Genomic DNA, 22,601 nt, shown 5'->3' on the forward strand with positions numbered 1-22,601 from the left:
AAAAGCGGGCGGCCGATAAAGACCCAGCCATCAGCTGGATCCACAGCACGAACGCAAAGAAATGCCGTTACGATGAGAATGCGACCGCCGGGTGTATCGTCGATGCGTTACGTGATATCCATTTTTAGATCGAGTACCGGCGGACATGACTTTAATGTGGCTCCGAGTAACGAAGCGCGCGCGGGCGCGCGATGCAAACGCGAATACAGCCGCGTGATTAAACTATCGTTACTTGAAATAATTGCGCCTCGTTACGCGATTACGTTCTGCTTACGTTCCGTAATGAAATAATAAATGAGTACACGCGCGAGTTTGTAGTACCTCACGACGATTAATTCCACGCGAGAGCCGGAGAGGCAAAATATCAGCGCCCGCTCGCTCTCTCTCTCTTTCTCTTCCTCTCTTCCTCGCCGGGCTCCTTCGGAGATAAATCCGCTTCAATATCTCAGCCGACGACGCGACGTTGCAGATATGGGTGGTATAAAATTCATAACTAGCTCATCTATCTTACGCTCCATCCTTAAGCAATTCCCAGCTTATTTTCGCGCGGTGAGGCAAGCGCGCGTCTATTTATACATGCCGTTGCTCCAGAAATTTTGCGACAAATGCGAAATCTGTGCGGAGAAATCCGTGAATCGAGGGCGTATAAGAAGGCGCCGTCGTGTCGGATTTCCAAAAGCTTTTACCCGCCTAATCTAATGTCCGTCCGTCCGTCTAGAAAAATCGGCAGTCAATCTAACCGGTACGCATTATCTTCGCAATATCGCCTTACTCCTTTCGATTTCTACACATTTTCAAATATACTGTATCATATACACGTTCTCCTCGCACACATGTACGATCTTTAATATTTATCGGCGTATTTTATATCGTGCGCGAAAACCCGATTACCTGATTATCCTCACGCGAGAGGAATACCGTTAAGTTGCACCCATTGAGATTTCAATCGGTCCGATCACAGTCCGTACATTAACTCTTTTCAACTTTTTCTGGGTAATACATATCGCTAGATTTTAAGCGAGTTTTGGCTATACAATACGAGCTAAGGTATCGAAATTTAAAAAGCTTCTCTGGGTTTGTTCTCTTTTTCTTAATCAACAACAAATAATTTTGGTCGCGAATGCCCGAATTTTGATTCTGAAACTAGCTGTAAAGAACACAATAAAAAATTTGATTTCCAATAGTTTTTATATTGTACATCACTATATTTTGCTGCAATTTTTAAATAAATAATTTTTCAAACAGATAAGTGGATCTAAATAAATTTTTGTAGGAATATTTATTAGTTTTACTAGTACATGTAAAAATTTTGATTTAATTGGCAGTGCTACTTCTCCATCAAATTTGTAAATAAATACTGCAAAAACGCGATTTTACATAAGAATTAAAAGCAAATAAAAAATTAAATACCTTTAAATCGATAAATGAATTGTGCTGAAAGTTTACACAGATACGCAATATTGGAATATTCTTTTTTTTTTTTTTTAATTTTTGGTAATGTTTTGAGATACGGCACATTCTTAATTCGCTCGACAATATGTCTCGCCGATAATAAGCCGTTCATCGCGCAAAGATAATTCGTTGATTCGTGCGATTTCGAGCGTCGCGCCAGGTGCTCAGGAAGGATTATCGGATTACCACGTGCAACCTTTTTTTTGCCAAAAGTAAAAAATGCCACATGTATCCGTTGACGACAGGAAGCTACGATACCGGTTACACGTTACGCGACAACCCGCTTTTCCGACTAAAAAACTTCGAAATACCCAACTCACGATTTCCCCCCAACGTGTTCGCATGATTAGTTACCGTGCAAGAAGAATCCAAGGAAAAGAAGATTCAAAAGGCAATCCGGGACATTGGCTTTTTCCATTCAATTAGTTTAATTAATGTTTTAAGAAACGAGCATTTTTCTTTCTAAGGGAGAACAAAGAGACGTCGATAAATGGCAACCGAAACGATTTGATTGCAATAATTTAAATAATAAACATGTCACAAACTCGTTACGGTCGTAATCGAACGGTCGTGCCCTTCCATAAGTCCTAAGCAGCGAGGATTGTGTCTTGGAAAGGTTAACGAGGCGAAAGGAAGATGCAACGCGAGAAATGACAGTTATGAAGACCGAAGGGAAAACGAAGAGGTGAAGGGAGAGGCGGAGAAAAGTGCACGAAGCACGCGAGAAGACTCGCGATGGATAGGCGTTTAGCGATGTTGCAACGATACGTGGAAGCTAAATGGAGAGGAATAGCGGTTCGGGACATGAAATATTGATGTGCTAATAAATACTGTTTCACGTGTCGCGAATTTCGAGGATCCTTAAACATGTAGATGGAGAACGAGAAAATAGTTTCAAAATAGTTAAAAAAAAAAAAAAAAAAAGAGATGCAGGATCCGCTATAAACGTTAATGTAGTTTTGCCGCTACGTTTTACGTTTTCACGAATGTAGAAGCTGATTAACGATTGCGACGAAATGGTCGCTTCGAAAGTTATCTTATCCAATATAGAAATTAGCATGAGCCATTTCGAAACTCCAGACGACTGAGAAACGGAACGTAAACTGGGGCAAACGGCAGGCCGGTTTTGATTAATTCAGAAGGCTAAACAGAACGACAAATATAAGTGGACGAAGTCAATTATATTTCTACTTATAGACCGTCCAGAAACTATTTCCGACCCCGAGTAACCGCGATTTAAAGTCGTCTGCACCCGAATTCACGCTAGCGTAAACACGTCCAGCGAGACCTCAGCGTGTTTTTGCACTTGGCCCGGTCTGCCTTACCGTAACGCGAGAATGCAACGGAGAATGCGCTGTGGCAACAGCTGCAGCATGCAGAGGAGTTCTCGCGGAGGCACGCGCGGCCGCTCGTTGCCGCGAATGCGAACGAACCCGCGCCGCGCCGCGCCGCGCCGCGCCGCGCGTCGCATCGCTCCGCTCCGCTCTGCTCCGCTTCGGGTCCGATCCGGTTCGGTCATCGGCCCCGCTAGCCGGGCCCTTAAGGGTCCGAGTTAAAGACCGCGTGCGTTGCATAGGACGTGTTTTCTCCCTCTCCCTGTTCCTCTTTCCAGAAAGAGAGAGAAAGACAGAGAGAGAGAGGAGGTATCTCGAGTTCAGTTTTACCGCGTCTGGAAATGCGCGGCTCGCGGATCGCCGACGAGTTTAAAATTCGCGTCGCGGACGAGCGAAAAAGAGAGAGCAAGAGAGAGAGAGAGAGAGAGGGAGCGAGTTTCCGGAGCTTCACACGCTTCGGGAATATCGTTAAAAGACCGTTCTCTTGTGAAGTACAGCTATGTAGAAACACGTGCAGGTTTCTTTCTCTCTTTTTTTTTATTTCATACATAAATGAAGACTTTGGTCACGGAAGAGGGTAATTTTCACAATCATCGAGCACTCGACATTCGACAAAACGCCAAACGACCGAGATGTAACAACACTCTCAGCTTTTCCCACTTCCATTGGTCAATCACGTTCACCGCTCCAAAAATGGAACTGGAGGATTAAATGGGTTAAGAGGCGCACGTGTGTGCATGCGTGTCCGCGCGCGCGCGCATTTTTTTGCGTGTGTGAGGAGCGACAATCGACGAAGACGACGACGACGACGACGACGACGACGACGACGACAACAACGGAGGCGGAGGAGAAGCGTAGGCATTTCCTTATTTAGAAGCGGAGAAACGCCGTTGCCTGCGATCACGAGGGAGACGCTTTCTTCGAAGAGAGGAGAGAAGAGGAGACACTTACGGAAAGAGAGTCGATGCCGAAAAAAGCCCCGAGTCGTTCTCAATGACCGCCAGAGTTGCTGCCTCTCTTTCTCTTTCTCTCCGGGTACGAGGCCCGTCGAGATTCCGGCTCTCGATCGCATTCTGCGAGCCTCCGGAGTCCAGACTCGACCCTCGACTGAAAACACTTTGCTCCTTTGCCTCTGCTTTCTCTCTTTCTACCGGATATCTACCTGTCTTGAGATGTACCGTACTTGTAAAATTCGGACAAACAACTTTAAATCTCGGATGCTTGTCTCAATCTCTGCAAAAGGAGTCTGGTAGTAGCTACCAAATGTTGTAACAAATATTGCCAATTACATATTCGGTTAATTAATTTAACTAAACATAATTTTACTCTTTTAATATTTAACAAGTATAACTAAATACAATAATATAGTATGAGCTGTTTCATGATAAATATTTCAAAAAATTAAAATGATTTCATATTAATCGAATATTTAATTGGTATTATTTTATTCAACATTTATTAGCTATTATCAAACTCTTCAGTGCGAAGACAATGTACCTTTCGTTACGTCTTAATTCTTAAAATAAACAATTTTTTTTATCATCATCATCAATATCACTAATTATATTATACAAAAAAGAATACTTGTATTTTTTTTTAAATAATTTTGCTGAATCTTCAAATAATTTTGTAACAAACGCGTTAAGAGTAAGTTATTTCGGCTCAATGGCAGACTTCTACAAGCAAACTGTGTGCTTGGCCAGATTTTTCAATAAAATAGACTACAATTTTTAAAATAGATTTTGCTGCAATAATAAAAATAAACAATTATGGCAGAGAGAGAAAGAAAGAGAGAGAGGGAACAAAATTCAATTGCGTTTTCATCATTTTCGTGTCGGATGTGTACGACGGAACGATAGCAGCTACAGTTTCGTCGTGCGACTGCGAAATTCTTCCTCCCGTGTAAGCTTATTCCAGTTGGTGGTCGGTAGTAAACAGTGAGCTCGCGCGTTTCTGAAGGCACGCCTCCACATTTCAGAAATAATCGCGGCTTCCGTTTGGAGGGATTCGCGGGCACCAGCGATGCCCGGATTACGAATACGCGACGCGTTTGGCACGGAAACGGGGCCTATATTCGCGATGGATCCGAAACGCGTTATTTCGGTTGAGGCGCAAATATTGGGTTGCCGACCGCGATCCTTCCGGATGAGAATCTCGCCCGTGATTCTCTCGCGGTGGACGCAGGCATCTCGGCACGCTAATCCAATCGCTCATCATCCCGTACTTACGCACCTAACGAATTAAATTATAAATACTTAGTGCTAAGTATACTTGATAAATAATTGCCTTGTCCTGCGTCATTCGCAGCACGATGAGTCGCGACGTTAGGCAAAATAGAGGCAACAACCTTCCCGTTTCATTCTCCTTAACAAAGCTTAAGGATGTGCCGTATTTCAAAACACTACTGAATTGTCATATTGTTATATTTGAGGGTCTGTATAAAATTTAAGCACAATTCTCTTATTGGTTTTAAAGTTACTTAAATTTTTTGTTTACTTTTAATTCTTATCTAAAATCGCCTTTTGTAATACTTATTTGATGAGAATGTAGCGTTACAATTCGAATCCAAATTTTTACATTCACTAATAAAACTCTAACAAATATTCGTGCAAAAATTCATTTTGATCTACTTACTCGTTTCAAAGTTATTTATTTAAAACTGCAGCAAGTGTTTGCTACAACAATTCTTTGCGGCAACATAATTATAAATCAAATTTTTTGTTTTCTTCTTTGTAACTAATTTCAGTGTCAAAATTCGACCAAACTTTTTTGTCATTGGTTATTATAGAATAAACGTAAGATAACTTCAGTTGATTAATTTCGGTATCGTATAGACAAAACATCTTTAATTAGCGGGTTAACCGAAGGAAAAGGGGAAGAAGAAAAAGGACGCTATCGTCAGTTGCGAAGAGTAAGACGCGAATTCTCGTCGGGCAATACCCCAACAAGGCAGAGTTACGAAAGTTCCTTGGCAACTGTGAGGATAGAATTCCTTTTTCTTCCTCTTTTTTTTACGGTCATAGGAGGCCGCGTTCTTCAGATGCAGCGACCTGCTGCACGTCTCGCTCGCGCACGTCGCGAGAGCGAAATTGTTTATCCATACGTTTTCAGTACGGTCCATAGACCAACGGTGTCGCGCGTGCACGCGAACTAGAAAATCACCTCGTAACTTGACATAGCATATTTTCCACCTTTTTCTAACCACGTAACTTGAAACGCTGCGCATTTTCCATCTCGTCATGGAAAAATGTACGGATAAAAATTAAAATTTTTTTCTATTTCGCTACTTGAAATAATAATGTCTCTGCAGGTTTCTATATGTACATTCTTACACTCAAAGAAAAGTTTCTTCGAGTAAAAAACACATTTGTTTAAATCAAAGTAATTTGTGTATTATTACACGATTGTAGAGAAGTTTCTTTGATTTGACGAAAATTTTTGGATTGTTGCTTTTATTAGAATTAAAGAAACAAGTTTGGTTGTGTGTGCAACGCAAATCTTTTTTTAAATAAAATATATTTTTAAAACCAAAACAACTAAATTATTTCTGTACTTTCTTAGAATTAAAAAATTACTTGTTGAAATTAAACAAATAATTTGTTTACTTTAATAACGTTATTTCAAGAAATCAAATACATTTTTTTACTTTTCGTAAACACACACACACGCGCACGCACGCACGCACGCACGCACGCGTACTTTCACTTTTCAACTTAATAAAACCAAGTTAAAAAAATGATTTTATCAATTTAAACATAACTTTTATCAGTAGGCGCAAAATAACTTTACAATGTGTATTGTAATTCTATTAACTTTTAAAAGATACCTATATCCCGTAAAGGTAAATGATAGAAATATAGTCAATTTTTATTGTAACAAATACAAGTATACAATGTCAATCAAATTCCTCACAACAAAATGTAAAAAGACATGTGTCTTTTATTTAAGTTGAATTTTATGAATGCGTTTGCAATGCTTTTTTTTATGAATGCGTTGTGCAATGTTTCTACAATATTTCTGTCGTGTACGACAGAGAGAGGCGGGATCTATTTCGTCTCTCATGACACGAGTGCAAAATCCGTGTAAAAGAGACGGCGTTCGTTACTTTTACCGAACGTTATAAATAATGGTCGGCCCGCTTCGTTCTCTCGAGTTCTCAACCCACCTATTCGACACGACTACGCGGTTTAGTTATGCAATGAGCTGTAGGCGGCTCGGGCTCGGTCTCGGACACATGTCGCGCCTATGGCAACGAAATATGTGGTTACCGTATGACAATAATTAAACCAGGATACGATTTCACGGTGCGACTGCGTATAATTTACCTGCGATTCGCGTTCTCAACGTATTACGCGCCGGACGACATTGAAAATAAACGTGTGGCATTGTTGAAGTCCGGTGCGTCTCGAACGTCGCGTCTCGTCATTCGTGTCTCACAGACCTTCGCGCGAAAAAGGCGCGATCTTGGGTGTGGCACGACGCAGCACCCCGCGATCCGTCGATCGCAGCCTAGCGCGACTCGTCGCGACAACAACGACAACGACGTCGAGCGTAACCTTTGCCTCGATCCTTCGCAAACGATACCGCAAGTGTAAATTTTTATTGCAGTCACGAATGCACCGCGCGTTGGCCACGTCGAGCCGCCGGCTTCGCGATGCGATACCGACGCTTGTGAGGTCTTCTCACCGGACATTAATTAACTCGATTGCGAATACTCGTCGTAAGATAAATGTCGTATCTGGCGACTCTATACCTGTCTCTCGTGTGTACCCAATGATAAAAAATCGAGATAAGATCTCGGATTTTTACATTGCTTCATTAGATAATTCCCTAATGTGTCTCACGCATAAATCAAGAAATACCGATGTAATGTATATTGACATTTCATCTTTTTACCACTGTTTTTCAGCTGATATGTGTTCAAGTGACTCCTCCTTGATGAGAATATCGCGTGCCTACAATTTTCGAGTAAATAGCGACGATATAAGATAAGGAGTTCTCTTAACAACTAGAAGCTTGAAAAAGGAATAATTTCCAAAATTGTGTTCTCCAATTGATTTCAAGCAGATTTTGCTTCGACAAAATTGAAATTTCATGCTTGCAGTTATTAAACATACGATACAATGTAAAAATTCAGTAAACGCGATCATTCGCTCGCAACAATTGTTGGCTGCAAGATTGTCTCTAGATTGGCCAATGAAGCTAAAATCTGATGATTCTAAAACGGCCTGTGCGCGTTCAAATATATCGGGAATCCCCGATGCGATTTGATCAATGGCGCGACGCCGGCCAACCTGGTTATCACCTCTCGATTCATCGAGAATCGACACGAGTCCGGAGCTAAACGAGTACGAGTTACAATCCTCTCGGGATCCGCGCGGACTCTCGAGAGGCGAGGCGAGGCGAGGCAAAACGAAACGAAACGAAACGAAGCGAAGCGAGTCGAGTCGAGTCGAACCGAGTCAAGTCGAGTCGAGTCGAGTTGAGGCGAGCCGTTGCGTGGCGAGGCGAGGCAAGGCAAGTCGAAGTTCCCGGCACGGCTTCACCGTTCGAGAGAAGGAATGCGGCCGCCACGGCGCGATGAAGATACAGGGAGGGGCGAGCAAGGACGAGAGGTGCAAGGAGAGAAGAGGGTGCGCGGTAATAGAAGAGAGAAGGGGGTCGAAGACCGAGTCCGGTTAGCAATGGCTTCGAACGCGATCGGCCGGTACTGTTCGAACCGGAGTACGAACAAGATTTCCTTAATAGCATATGATATCATACCAATATCATGATATCGAATGTACGATATTGTGATATTGTACGAATATTCGTACGATATTGTGAATATTCTGAGAATATTCGTACGATATTATGAATATTCTGAGAATATTCGTACGATATCTTGTGCTGCTAGGGTCCTCATCGTTAACATTGAAGTCGGTCCGTAACAGTTTCACTACACTGAAGAAAAAAATTACTAAATTTTAATAAACATTTGTTTGAATGGTTGCACAATGAAATATTTACTACATATAAATAAATATTTGGTTAGTACAAAAATCACCAATGTAATTTAAATATCACTTTTTATTGAACAAATATTTATGAACCGTAAATGAATAAATATTCAGTAATTTTTTTTCCTTAGTGTAGAACAGTCTGCCAATTTTTTCAATCGTGCGCGACTGCGGAAAGATCCAACTGATGGATTACATAAAGGCAAATCCTCGTTAATCCTTGAATAATTCTCTCTATACAGCACAGAATAGCAAAAATATTGCTACGATGTTTTAGTAATATGTTAGTAGTTGCAGCAATATTTTTCGATACTTTCCGTGCTGTATGGGTCATAATGTTAGCGAGAGATCAAGAAGGTAAAGCAGACCGTCTAGAGATATTCTGATGAATCGGAAACGCCATGGCCGGAATATTATTAGAAATCCAATTGGTTTTTTTCTTTAATGACGCTTCCCGCGGTACCTTTTACAGCGCGGTTAATTGAGCCAAGCTTTATTGCCGCCACGGTCGGTAATGTCCGTCATTAACGTCGCGCTGTCCCGCTCGCGCTTGGTTGCCTTTTCCCATAAGGAGTCGCCCGGTGTAACTATACGGGGACGGCAATTAGTGACTAGAAACGTTAGCGGTGTCACGATTGCGTATATTTACGAGTGCACTTGCAAGAAGCACGTTCTCTCTATCCTTTCAACGCCGGCCACTCGCGAGTGTGCCGTCAAGCTTTCGAGCTTGAAATTATTTGCCTCGCGTTCCCAATGTAAATTAGACCTTTACACGCGAATATTAATCGGTCCGGACATATGTAAGAAATGTACTTGTCAACGATCCAGTTAACGATCACGCTTCATTATCCTCGAGAGAGATAACAAGTGCACAAATTCGCTTTTCGCGCTCGAAAGGTCAGATTTGACCGGAAGCTCGGCTCTTTTCAGGTCGACAGAGCCACTTCGGGGTTTCGGCAGCTTTTCTTCTTTTCGTTGAAAGAAGGGGGCATATGGGACGGTGGATTCCTTTAACGAGAGACGCGTCGTGCCGAAACGTCTCTCTCGAAGGTTGCGGCGATTAGTCACGTCGACCTACTGGCTCGAAATCGAGCACGCACCACCCGGCGTGACGACGACCGACGCCGCGACGACGAGCGTCGGTCAGGTATCCAAGTTTCGACCGGACAATTTCGAAAGGACGACGCGCGCACTTGGCGACGAGTTCTATTCGCGCCACTAGGTCACCGAGAGAACTCGTTACACACTCTCCGGTGGAAATAGAGCGCGCTTGAACGCGCCAGCCGCCCTCTCGAATGCATCGCTATAACGCGAAGGATCATTACGGGAGGGCAAGCAAGCTCCCGTGTGCTTGCTCTCCGTCTATCTACACGCCGCCTGTACAACAAATGTAAAAACCCATAGATGCCCGGACGAGCACATGCGGCCAGACCAGTGCCTCTCAACCACTTCCCGGAAAAAAAGAACGAGATTAGAACGTGACAAATAAAAAAAAAAGTCAATCGCATAAATCGTGATGGATAATTAATTTGTAATTGAATTTATCAAGTTTTGTTCGACGCTTCTAAACTTATTTGTTGTAAATTTATTTGTGAAAAATATTTATAAATGTATTTAGCGTATTCGTTGAACAAGAAATCTTCGCATCGCTTCGATTTTATTTATCGATAGATTAATTGTCATTTTCGAGAGAAAAGAAAAAATGTAGATTAAGGGGCCAGAACTCGGAGATATTATAGAACTCGGTGGGACTTTGAAGTCCCGACAGTTCATAAAGGGTTAATTGGACAATTACTCACACACATCATTCGTTAGACAATTTTTACTTTTCAATTTTACCATAGTACAGTTTTTATCGCTATTCTTGCTGAAATGTCTATTAAATTTAATGTAATCAGTATTTAAAAACTCTCTAAACAAATACGTTTATATACGTAAAATAATAAAAAAAGAACTAATAACTTAATTAAAGCTTTGAAGACTAAGGTAAACAAAGTAAAAAATGCCAATAAAAGCGTACATAGGATGATCGTATGTATATAAATTTATTAAATCCAGAAAGACAAACGTTTCGACCTAAAACCATAATTTTAGGTCATCCTCACTGTCGGAAGAGTTAAATTACATATTACAAAGGTAACCTTTGTAATACACATAATTTAAATTACATATTACAAAGGTACCATTGTAATACGTAATTCAACTCTTCCGACACTGAGAAGGATGACCTAAAACTAGGGTCGAAACGTTTGTCTTTCTGGATTTCATAAATTTATACATACACACGACTATCCTGTGTTGACTCTTATCGGCATTTCTTACTTCGTTAATTAAAAAAAAAACTAATTTCTATGAAAAGAAAATCATATATAAATCTATGCAAAAAATGCATCTGTATTATTCGAAATATAAAATCGCTTCTATCTAATAAAATTAATTTTTCGATTTATATTGCGTAAACATCGCTTAATTTCACTTGATTTCCATCCGCCTCCTAAGTCTCGCGCATCTAGAAAGATTTTTTTGAGTAAAAAAGTATTTGTTTGATTAAAAAAAATTTGTGCACTGCTATATGGTTAAAGAAAAGTTTCTTTGATTTAAAGAAATGTTTTGGTTATTCCTTTTACTAGAACTAAAGAAAGTTTGGCTGTGGAACGCGCAAACTTTTCTTTAAATAAAAGAATTTTTTTAAAATCAGAACAACTAAATTACTTCTTACATTTATGTCAATACTTCCGTTGAATTAAATAAATAATTTGGACAAATGTATTTACTTTTACAAAGGCTAATAACGTCATTTGTTGAAATCGAATGAGTTTTTATTTTCCGCAAAGGTATTTTCGCTTGAGCTTAAAAGAAGACCAAGTCGAAGAAATGATTTCATCAATTTAAACATGATTTTTCTCCGAGTGCAGACCTATATGTCATGTATACGAGGTATACTTCAAAGATAAACGAGACCTTTAAACCCCATTCAATGAGTACTTCGAAAGAAGAGATGATTACGGTAAATTATTGCCCTCGGCCTCACCTAATACGGGACAAGTCAAATTCCTTGGTTGCAGTGAGGGCTCATTACAAGCACGAGTGAGCTAACAGGTATCGTCGAGCAGGTATTGCGCAACGAATTAGCCTCGGGTTTCTCGCAAACGAAGGGGGATGTGGCCAGTGGAAATCTCAACGAACCTTCGAAGACGATTTTGAGAAAAGTATGCCCGTGTATATACGAATGGCGACGAAGAAAGAACGAAAATCGAAAATAAACGGGAGAAGTAACGGCGATGTTTCTTTCTGGAAGTGCGCGTTTCATGTTCCGAGTTTCCTCGGGGCATAAAAACCAGTTGATACCGGTTGATGCTATCGTGCAACGCAGTTGTCGAATAAGGTAGAAGGATTTGCTTAAAACGAAGAAATAGCCGGGAATCCGGCCACTCGCTTCGAAACAATAGTTCTCACGGTAGCTCGGGAAACAATAAAAGACATCTTTAAACCTGCGCGAGGGAGATTCTCTTGCCTCATTTATGTATTCTACAGTTCCGACTTGACGTCTATCTTTTCGGCAGATTGAAAATGGTCAAATATCTTTTTTTCCAAGCGGATAATACGAAAGGATGTTGGAGCGAGCGGAGAGTACCGCGTGTAAAATCGACGGAATAATTGAATTCCGCGAGAGGAAAGAAATATATTCTTTCCCAGTTCCGTTTATACATTCGCAAAGAACTTGGCTGCTCGCGAGGGGAAACGTGGGTCGTCTTCCTTTTGTGCGCGACGTGGGTTCGCGATGTTCCCGGGGCGCACGCCGTGAATATCAAGTGTCCTCCCGTTGAAGCGCGCGATGCAGCGGCAGCAGGACGTTGCTTTCCACAGCGCGTAAAACGAAATGAGCGGATACAGCTTTCTCCCGACTTTCCAAAGGCGAACGCGTCCTCGGGCGATCCGCACCTTCGCGAGTGTGATTCGCGCGCTACACGACGCGATAAATCGGACGTCGATCGGAAATCGGGGACTCGCCGCGAGCGAGGGGAGAGGGGAAGGCAGGAAAGTGGGCGCAGGCGGCAATAAATTTATTCGAGTCGCCGGCACCGTTTCTCTCGTTGAATCTCTTCTTCGATTGGAAGAATTGATCGCCGGAGCGACGCGGATTTGCGTAAATTTGCAAGAAATCCGTATCTTCCCGGATGGACGAAGGGAGAGAGTCACGAAGAGTCAATTCCAGGTAACGACAGTTGTTGCAGACGAAGGGGCGGCGCGCGGCAAATTACAGACATCAAAGCGGCGGCGGCGGCGGCGGCGACGACGGAGGACGACGCTGACGGTGGCCGCGCGCGATTCCCCACGACGGAATGCCAATTTTGTCGAACGTAAGCGCCGGTTTCGCCCGCGGAAGCGCGCACCAGCCTCGTTAGGACAGGTGCGCACGCGTGCACGACACACGTGCGGTTAAAAGAGAAGAGAAAAAATAAGAAAGAGAGAGAGAGAAGAAAAAGGTCTCAGAACGCGCGCGCGCACCTCGAAAGTTAATTTCCTTGCGAATCGGGCATTTACGTGCCGGGCCTATTCTGCTCTGAGAACGGATCGGAGATCTGCGGTGAACGGTGGTATCGGGTTGTCGAGAGGGAGATCGGGCAGCGGGACGACGAAGGGGACGGGGGGGAGGGATATATCGAGAGTGGCCAACGAAGCGGTTCGACGGCGCTACAGCGAGGTCAGCGTCTCTCCCGCGTATATACGCGCGTTCAAGCCACATTGTGAACGGCGAACCGCGCTCTAATCTTGCCGATTTCGGGCCGGCGGCGGCGGCAGCGAGCAACATCATCAACCACCGGCGGCGTGCGAAACGCGAGCGTAACACACGCGCGACGAGTGCTGCCGCCAAACGGTACAACGAGAGCGTATAAATAAATATTTACCGTGCACCGTTCACGCGTTCCTTTCACTTGTGCCGTATCGTTTCGCCGATTGAAATCGATTCCAAACACAGACGTGCGCGGACAATTCGCGGACTTGAATGTCGCGCGCGACGTAGACAGCCTCGCGGGGAATCGTCGAAGATTTTTACGGGCAATCAAATAAAATGTTGCAACGGATAGAAAATGAGTTAAGAAAAAAGAATCGAGAAGTTAATAAAACAAATATGAGAGAAAATTTGATTCGCTGTTGAGTCAACAATTATTTAATTATAACAAAAAGGTACAGTTCATTTACGTCGACTGTTCACGTTTTTAAATAATCAAGATTTAACTAACCAACTCAATATTTAGCTGAACGTGCACAGAAAAAAATTAGTGTCAAATCAACAATTCGTTGTTTCATATGGAAACAAGAATGTAAAATCTTTTGAAAGAATTTGTAATCCTGAATAGACGCAATTTGTTAACGTGAAGAAATTTTGTTTCCTCACGTTCGACTAAATATTTTAATTTTTCGACAAGTTTTATTTCAGTATAAGAACCGAGAATCTACAAGTGCGTCGCATAATTTACATAAGTCGAAGGCACTACGCGTTTCGCCGGGGAACAATAAACAGAAAAAGAGAAAACGATAAACATACAGCACGTTAGTTCGGTTGTCAAATATCTCTGACTGCGACAAACGGATCCTCCATATTTTCCTTGTTATTTACGCGCGACAATCAGCGCGAGTGTAATATGATGGAAGATAGATAGAGAAAAAAATGTTAACCCTCGTCACCATTGTCGTCATAAATGTCAGTTGCCCGCCTACCGCAGTAATCGTACGATAACGCGCGCGACTAACTGCAAGCTGTTTCGAATTAGTTAACGATAATCGCAAACGGCGCTAGTTTGCTAAAAATAAAGGCCCGACTTTACGCGGAATGCTCACGCGTATTTGGTTTACACATTTTACGCGCGATCAAGCTGCCACGCGTTTTTTTTTTTTTCGACGTTGAACTCGTAGAAGTGAATCGTTCGAAATCGTTCGCAGATTTGACATACGACACGCCGAGGAACTCCTGACGTATTGTTATTTCGCGTCGTGATTTCTTTCCTCCGCTGTCAACCGAAGATTGGCATGGAGGAAACGTACGCTTCATCGAGATCGAATCGGTCGTTTTGTGTCTCGAATGGTACGATCTCTCGAGAGGTACAATTTAATACAATTTACAGTTTGAAGACACTGACTTTCGTCTGTAAGCTTTAAAGCTTATGATAATCATTCTGTTAATACTATTTTAATCTCGTAAAGTGAAACGTCACTTTGAAAGGGTGAAAATTGAGCCCGTGCAATTTTTCGAGTGATTTGCCATTACAGAATTTAGAGAACACAAACAGAACGATTTTGCTAAAGTAAAAATTTAGCTTGACACAAATCTGAAAATAATTTAAAAGTAATTGTGATGAGCGATGCTGCAAAAAGATTTGACATTTTTAGCAATCAACTTGAGCATCGTAATTATTTTAATGATTTGACAAAATTATTTTCAGTATCTGTAACAAACTAAAATTTTTAATGCTTTAGCAAAACTGTTTTTTTTTTCTTCGTGTAAAACAATGCAATATCATTTCGTTGATGTATTGTTTCTGTGCACTCAAGAAAAGTTTAGTAATAATAATCAAGCTTTGGTGAAATAATTTCAATTAAATATTTCATTGATATAACTAATTATTTAGTAATATTTAACAATTAAAAACAATTGGTGATTAGGCTAATGAGAGTCAGTGTGGGTAAAAGTGCGCAATCACAGGTATTAACATTAGACAAATTGTTTATTCATTCTTAAATTTTTTTTTTTGTTACGCTGAAGATGACTCCAAAGCGGGTCGAAACGCTCGTTTGTAATTTTAAAAATGAATACTAACTCTCATTAGCCTAATTTCCAATCACTAATTATTTTAAAATTCGAAAGTCCTAAACTAATTTTAATCGTTATTTAACAATTATTAATAGCAGTAATAACCAAACGGTTACTAAATATTACTAAATATTTGGTTACATTAATCGAGCATTTAATTGAAATAATTTCACAAAAGCTCAATAATTATCGAGGCTCGATTATTATTATCATTAAACAGTTTTTTCTGCGAGCTCCTCTTTCCGCGCTTAAAATAAATGTAATAAATGCGTAACGTCGGGAGGAGAAAAAGAGGGAGGGAGAACGAGAAAGAGGTACGAGATCGGCTGCAAAGAATAAATTTTCTCGTCGCCCGCCGACGATCGTTTATATCCAGGGAACGGATCGATCGAATCAACGAGGCCCCCGTTGTGATTCTCGGACGAGCATGCCGTCGCCGCGCCGGCCACGTGACACACACGCGCCGCGCGATAGCGAAAGGAGCGGATAAGGTGGTACACACGCGGGTGGTACGTACACGCGACACCTGTGCCACGGGGTGTTTCACATCTCAATGCGCAGTGCGGCGCATTTTTTTCAGGCACCGAAATCGCGATCGCGCGCGCTCGAACGGTGCAACAACGCGCAGAGGCGAGGGGGAAGGAGGGAGAGTATCGCTTTTTCGCGATACACGCGCTCGCGAACCGGGAATGCGGTCGATCAGCAATGTGCGCTTGATTGTATCGCTACATTGGCTACGACAACGACGTAACTAGAGACAAAAAAAAATTTTGCACTTTAAAGGCAGGATGTACATTTAAATTTTGTAAATAAATTCCCGGAGAATTCCCGGATTTTTTGGGAACTTTAATCAAAATTTCAGGTAAGATTAGAGAATTTTTTTTATGTAGCTTTAAAATAAATTTATTCCGTTACACGTGCTTCTTAATATTCTTCAATCACGCAATCACAAAAGCAAAGCCACTTGAGATTTGAATATTAAATTGAAGATTGAATTAGAAAGAAATACATGGATTTAGTTTACATCACTGGAGGAAGCATAAGAAATAATTTAAGCATAAGAGACAGAAATTAAATTTAAAAGTAAAATTGCAAAAATTTCATCCCGAGTATCAATAAAGACCTCCTGAAAATTCATAATTTTCAAGAATAAAAACTAAATCCTCTGAAAAATTCCAAGTTTTGTTGACAATACCTCCTGGAAATATTCAAATTTTCTATTGACACTTTCAATTTAGGTAATAATTTACTCTATCAATTGCACAAAATTAGTCAGTTTTTTTTCAGAGCATTGCAGAATTCTCGTCAAAGAGAATTTTCTTTTCTTCTTTTGGCAAATAAATAAAAAATAACAATTTTTATCATTGAGATGGAGCAAATGAGTGCACTTTAAATCTTGCAGAGTAAACTTTAAAAAAGTGAAAATCGAGCCTGTGCAATTTTCCGGGCGATTTGTTTAATAAAGAGTGAAAATTTACTCCTCCAGAAAAATTAAGCATGTGCAATTTTCTGACTGTTTTTTCACTCTACGAGATTGCCCATTTCCATCGATGTAAATAAACTTTGATCTCGGTTCGATTTACTCTTTATCCTTTTCTAGTTTTAAAAATTAGAAAAAGATAAAGAGAGTAAGTTAAACCGAGACGAAAGATAATCTACGTTGTTGGACATTAGAGAGTGATACATCGCTTGAGGGTGTATCGCCTCGAAGAGCGCGTGCTCTTATCACTGACACGAGAAACGCCGGCGTCGCCGGCGATATCCGCTCTTTTTTCGTCCGAGCGCATTGACGAAAGCGTACGAAAATGCAAAAGAACGAGGTTCGACGACGTATCTTCGCCAAAGGAATAGAGAAACGTTTGAAATCTCTCTTATCTCACTGTCAGACCCGGGAGCGGAATCGAAGCTCGCCCGCTCGCTCTCTCGCCTCGAAAGTCAAACTTTTCGCGACACCCTGTACACGTCTTATTCACAGCCGCAGGAATTCGCTGATAGCGATATTTACGGGCCAATGGACGAAATTTCAAAACCGACGACGAATTGAAAAGCACGAAGTAGCTGAAACGCGCGATGAACGAGATCGGTCGGTCCAGATGGGCGAGCGGGGGGGGTGCGGAGCGGGGAGACGCGCGCTACACCGCGAGCAATGAAACACGCGATCCCCGTGTTACGTCACGATGAAAAATTCATGTTGTCAAGCGCATTCGGGAGGCGCGCAAGTGCGCAAAATGGCGCGTCGCGAAATATCTCGCGTTTCGCGACCGGCTGCGGCGACGGCGCGCGGGTCCGCGATCATCAGATTCGAGGGGGCCGAGGGCTCGCAGCACATCTCGCACAGCGCGCGCGGCGAACATTTATTTCTAGACTTCCCGGAAACCTTACCTTCGACCTTTCCCGCTCGTCCCGGAATGACCATCTCCGCGGCGAGCGTGACGCGACGAGGAAACACGCACGCCAAAGATGAACAAAAAAAAACAAGTGGACAACAAGTGGACAAATAGAGAAAGAGAGAGAGAAAAGATGAAACTGGAGAAGGAAAACTCGTCACTCACCCTCGTCCAGCAGCCGCTCCACGTGAATAAAGACATTTGGGAAGGCAGCTAGCTGCTTCCGGTCCTTCAGCAACTGTGACAGGTAGTCCGCTATACTCTGCGTCGTCGTGTTAGTATTATCACACATCGCAAATTGTACTCGGCTGCTTCAATGGCGAATGTTGGCGCGTGTTGGGCGCGCGCGGGCACGCTTAATGCAACACTCAAGAAGGAAGAGGGCAAGCGAGTGAGCGAGCGGACCGCGACGGTGCGCGGCGACTGCGATGACTGCGGCGACGGCGGCGGCGGCGGCGGAGCAACGGCGGCGGCGGCGGCGGCGACGGCGGCGCAGTGTCGGAACGGACGGAGAACGGCGGAGTTGTTCTCTCTCCGGTCACGGGAGAGCATCAAGCGCGCGCGGACGGGTGGAGACGTACTGACGAAGGAGCGTTTAAAAGAAAAGGATCCGCAGCGAAGGCGGCGGCGGCAGCGGCGACGAGTGGGGGGGAGATGAGGAAAGAGAGAGAGAGAGAGAGACGAGATGACTACGACCGATGATGTGTGTGCGTGTGTATGCGTATGTATGTGTGTGGAGGAATCTTGAGCGAAGCGGGGGTGGCTCGAGCGCGGAGAGAGAGGGGAAAGGACGGCAGCGGGGAGAGAGGGAAGGGAGGGAAACCGGAGAGCGAACGCGCGAGGGCGAGCGACACTCCTCCGACGAGGGAGTCGTAAAGTCGCCTCGTTTGCCGCGTACGCGGTTCGTATCTTTCTCTTTGGTTTTTCTTTTGCGTCTCTCTCGCTCCTATTTTTCTTTCCTGACGTGACAGAGAACAAGATTTCCGCTTGATCGCTTTTCTCCTCGGGCTAACGTTTGAACGACTCTTTCGCTCTTTCCCCTGATTAGTTCCGACAATTCGTCCCCCCTCAACTTGGTCACTGGACCGCCTCGGTTCCCGATCTCTTTCTCCAATCGAGGAAACGCGTGCGCGCGCCTCTTCGCACACTCGCGTGTTGTCACAGTTGACTATTGCGTTTTCAGGAACGATGCCACTGGTAAAACGCGCGCGCCGCGGTAGATCGTAGATCGCGAGAAGCGACGTGGGAGCGATGGTGGTGGGTAGGAAAGGCGAGAGTGGGAGCGATGGTGGTGGGTAGGAAAGGCGAGAGGGAAGGAGATACGGTTGGAGAGAGGGAAGGAGTGCGTAGGAAGGTAAGAGAAGAGAGTGAGAAAGAGAGACGGAGCGCCCAAGATAAATAGAACGACGATCGACGAAGTTTCGGCGAAAGAAGAAACGATCGAGTGAAACGGCAAAGGGAGAGAGAGAGAGAGAGAATGGATTAGAGATTAATGCGCGGAGATAATGCTGGATGTGTCTCTTTCCCTCGCTCACTTGCGCTCCGCGTCAAGTTAAAAGCGGAATGCGGATCGCGGGAATTCGAGACTAAGTACACGCACTTTGGAATTCTCAGCTCTACTGATTGCACCCGCCCGTGGCCCGTGCATGCGCGCTCGCGCCGAGCGCGGCCGAACCGAGCCGAAGATCGGACTCGCGGGCGCATGCGCGCTACGCGCGCCGCGCTTCCCTGCCCCTTCCGCCGCCCTCTCCCCCCCTCGCCACGCTGCTACGCGTCGCCATGCGTCTACCGCCCACTACCATATACGGCCTCTGCATACGCGCTTAGCACCAAGCGCGAGTGAGAGAAACGGAATAAGCGAAAGGGAGAGGAAGATAAGCGCCATACCATCGTGTCGCGGAGTTGGATAATTCAGGCCCGCGTCCACGGGCCAACGCACCATCCGTTTCTCTTAATGCGACGTTGCGTGTGTGCGCGTGAGGGGAATTATTCCATCTTTTCTTTTTTTTTTCTTTTTTTTATTTTTTATTTCAGATACGATCCCTCACGGTCGCGAATCCTCTCGCGGAATGCGCATTCATATTTATTACGCTTAATCAGAAATGTTTTCTTTGACTTCTGGAGCGTCCTGCGAGAGACTCCCTAGAGAAGACCACTTCCTCTAAAACCTTTCCGGCGTGTTTCCCACCTCCCCCCCACACCAAGCTACGGGTTTCCAATTACAATTTTTAATCTTGGCTCCGGATCTCTCACGCGACGACATGCGCGCGCATATAAGCTGCGCGGTGTCGAAACTCGTTAACCCTTCGCGTCGGACTTTTTTAAGAAAAGAAACGTAGTCTAATTCTTTTTTGAAAGTTTTTTGAATCGCCAAAAATGGAGGCTCGAAATGTAAAACAGCAATAAGATTAGGATCGATAAAAATGGTTTTGCAATGATTCGCGATGAAGGATCTTGCTGCCTCACTTATTTTTACGAAAAAATGTTTTCACGAAAAAAGTTAATAATTGCTACAAATTTTTATTTTTAATAGAACTTTGTAATTATAATTCATAGAAATTTTTTTCGCCAGAGTAAACTACTGAAAAATGTGTAATGAATATTGTAGTTCGTTATTGTGATTTGACGTGTTGTAACTTCACTCGAAAAATTTGTAGAGATTTCACAAGAAAAATACAAAAGTTTAAAAGTGTTTCAATTTTTATCTAAATTTTTGTAGCGTTTTTTTTAAATTTGTGTAGAATTTTGTAAAATTTTTTTCCATCAAAGCTGATAATTTTTGTGTAAATTTTAATACAATCAAAATGTAAAAATTCAAAATTCAGTATAGCGGATATTTAAAAATTAACGTTTTCATATTTTAATTAAATTGTATATTATGTAATTTTTAGAGCAAGATTACAAAATGACGTCAAAAAATTCTAAATGGCGAATGCAATATTTAAAATAAGTTTAAATTTTAATTTTTTTTAAATTATATCGTTTTTAAAATTGCAAACTACAAATTTAACTTATAAAATAAAATAATTGTGATGCAAATAACATATATATGGTAACTACATAGTACGGTCCAAGTTTTCGAGTCTATCCGCGAGTCCTAATCATCAGTATATTTCTCTGCTATTGAGACACAGCAAGATCCTCAACAGAGAATTTCATTTATACTTTGTTATAAATATATCAATTCCATATAAAAATCGTACTTGAATAATCGTCACGCGAAAGTAACGTCGCGCATAATGTCAAATTTATCCGAAGCTTTCGAAACTTTATTACAAATTAAGCAAATGATTTTTTACATTGCATAATAGTGTCCATTTTTTTTTCATTAAAATTTAAGCAATTTTTTCAAAACTAGTCCAATTTCATATTAATATAACTCAATATTTACCGGATTTTATAAGTTAAATTTGTAGTTTGCAATTTTAAAAACAATATAATTAAAAAAAAAAAAATTAAAATTTAAACTTATTTTAAATATTGCATTCGCCATTTCGAATTTTTTGACGTCATTTTTTAATCTTGCTCTAAAAATTAGATAATATACAATTTAATTAAAATATAAAAACGTTAAATTGTTAAATATCCGCTATACTGAATTTTGAACTTTTACATTTTGATTGTATTAAAATTTACACAAAAATTATCAGCTTTGATGGAAAAAAATTTTACAAAATTCTACACAAATTAAAAAAATCGTTACAAAAATTTAGATAAAAATGCTGAAAGTGGAACACTTTTAAACTTTTATATTTTTCAATCACGTCAAAACACGTGTCATTTTTTCACTAGAGGCATGAACTTTTAGCGTGATCGAATAAAGTGTCGACTGACAAGACATGAACGGTTCCCGACTTCGCGAGAAACGCGCGTGTCCGCAGGGAGATAGGAAACGACAAAAGAAAAGAAAAGAAAAAAAAAATAGACCGTGTGGAACATATCCCGAGTGCGCAACCGGCCGGCCTCTCCCAAGAGGAGATCGGTGCATTACATCAACGGTGCGCAACATCGTTACGATCTCCGGAGCTCCGGCGTGCCTTAGAATGCATAATTAATAACTCTACCTACCCGCTTGCGATATACGCACGCTGGCCGAGGCGTGAACGTACAAGGTGATACCCGCGAGTCGCCGATTCATATATTAACGACGCACGTGCCGTGCAATAACGATGCGCTTAATCTGAATTTACTTCTGCCTCTTCTTCTCCCTCTTGGAGGACTTTGTTGATCTCGAAGACTGCTTGCTAATCTCAACGTCTTTACCACACGAGATCGCGATATCGCTCTGAGAGCTTTGTTAATTAAAAGTTATTCGAGATACAGCGGTAATGTTTATACAACAAATTGCTTATATCAAATTAACAAAATGTACAGATTGCATTAGGCTAAAGTAATGATAACATTTTAATACTCGTTTACTTTAGCGAGAAGAGTGTTAAAATTAACGTTAGATCGACGCATACATATCGGTCATTTTATTTACTTCTAATAATAGCTGAAAGTCGCTTAAGTGCGTCAAGATAATCGTCAAGATAATAGTCGGAATAAAATTAAATAGATATTCTCTCGCGATCTAAGAATACCTGCTTAATTTCAAGGTTTTAAGGAAAATTGC

The 22,601-nt window shown here is 42.1% G+C and overlaps 1 protein-coding gene across 5 annotated transcripts in view; it reads right to left on the minus strand.

Annotated features, from left to right (window-relative positions):
* LOC105198116 (protein held out wings) overlaps positions 1–19,257 on the minus strand; it is a 46,807-nt gene extending 27,550 nt beyond the window's left edge. For 4 of the 5 annotated variants that reach the window (XR_005576009.1, XR_005576008.1, XR_005576007.1 and 1 more), the window contains exon 1: positions 18,152–19,257. Coding sequence is in view for 1 of the 5 variants with exons in the window: in XM_039455860.1 (XP_039311794.1) it covers positions 18,152–18,278 (127 nt within the window). In the remaining 4 variants the exon portion in view is untranslated. Of the gene's footprint in view, positions 1–17,981; positions 18,085–18,151 lie in introns of those variants that run through there. The other variant, XR_005576010.1, reaches the window with a different exon arrangement.
* Between the last annotated feature and the right edge of the window lie 3,344 nt (positions 19,258–22,601).

The sequence above is a fragment of the Solenopsis invicta genome, chromosome 12 (genome assembly GCF_016802725.1).
Source record: "Solenopsis invicta isolate M01_SB chromosome 12, UNIL_Sinv_3.0, whole genome shotgun sequence".
Taxonomy (NCBI): domain Eukaryota; kingdom Metazoa; phylum Arthropoda; class Insecta; order Hymenoptera; family Formicidae; genus Solenopsis; species Solenopsis invicta.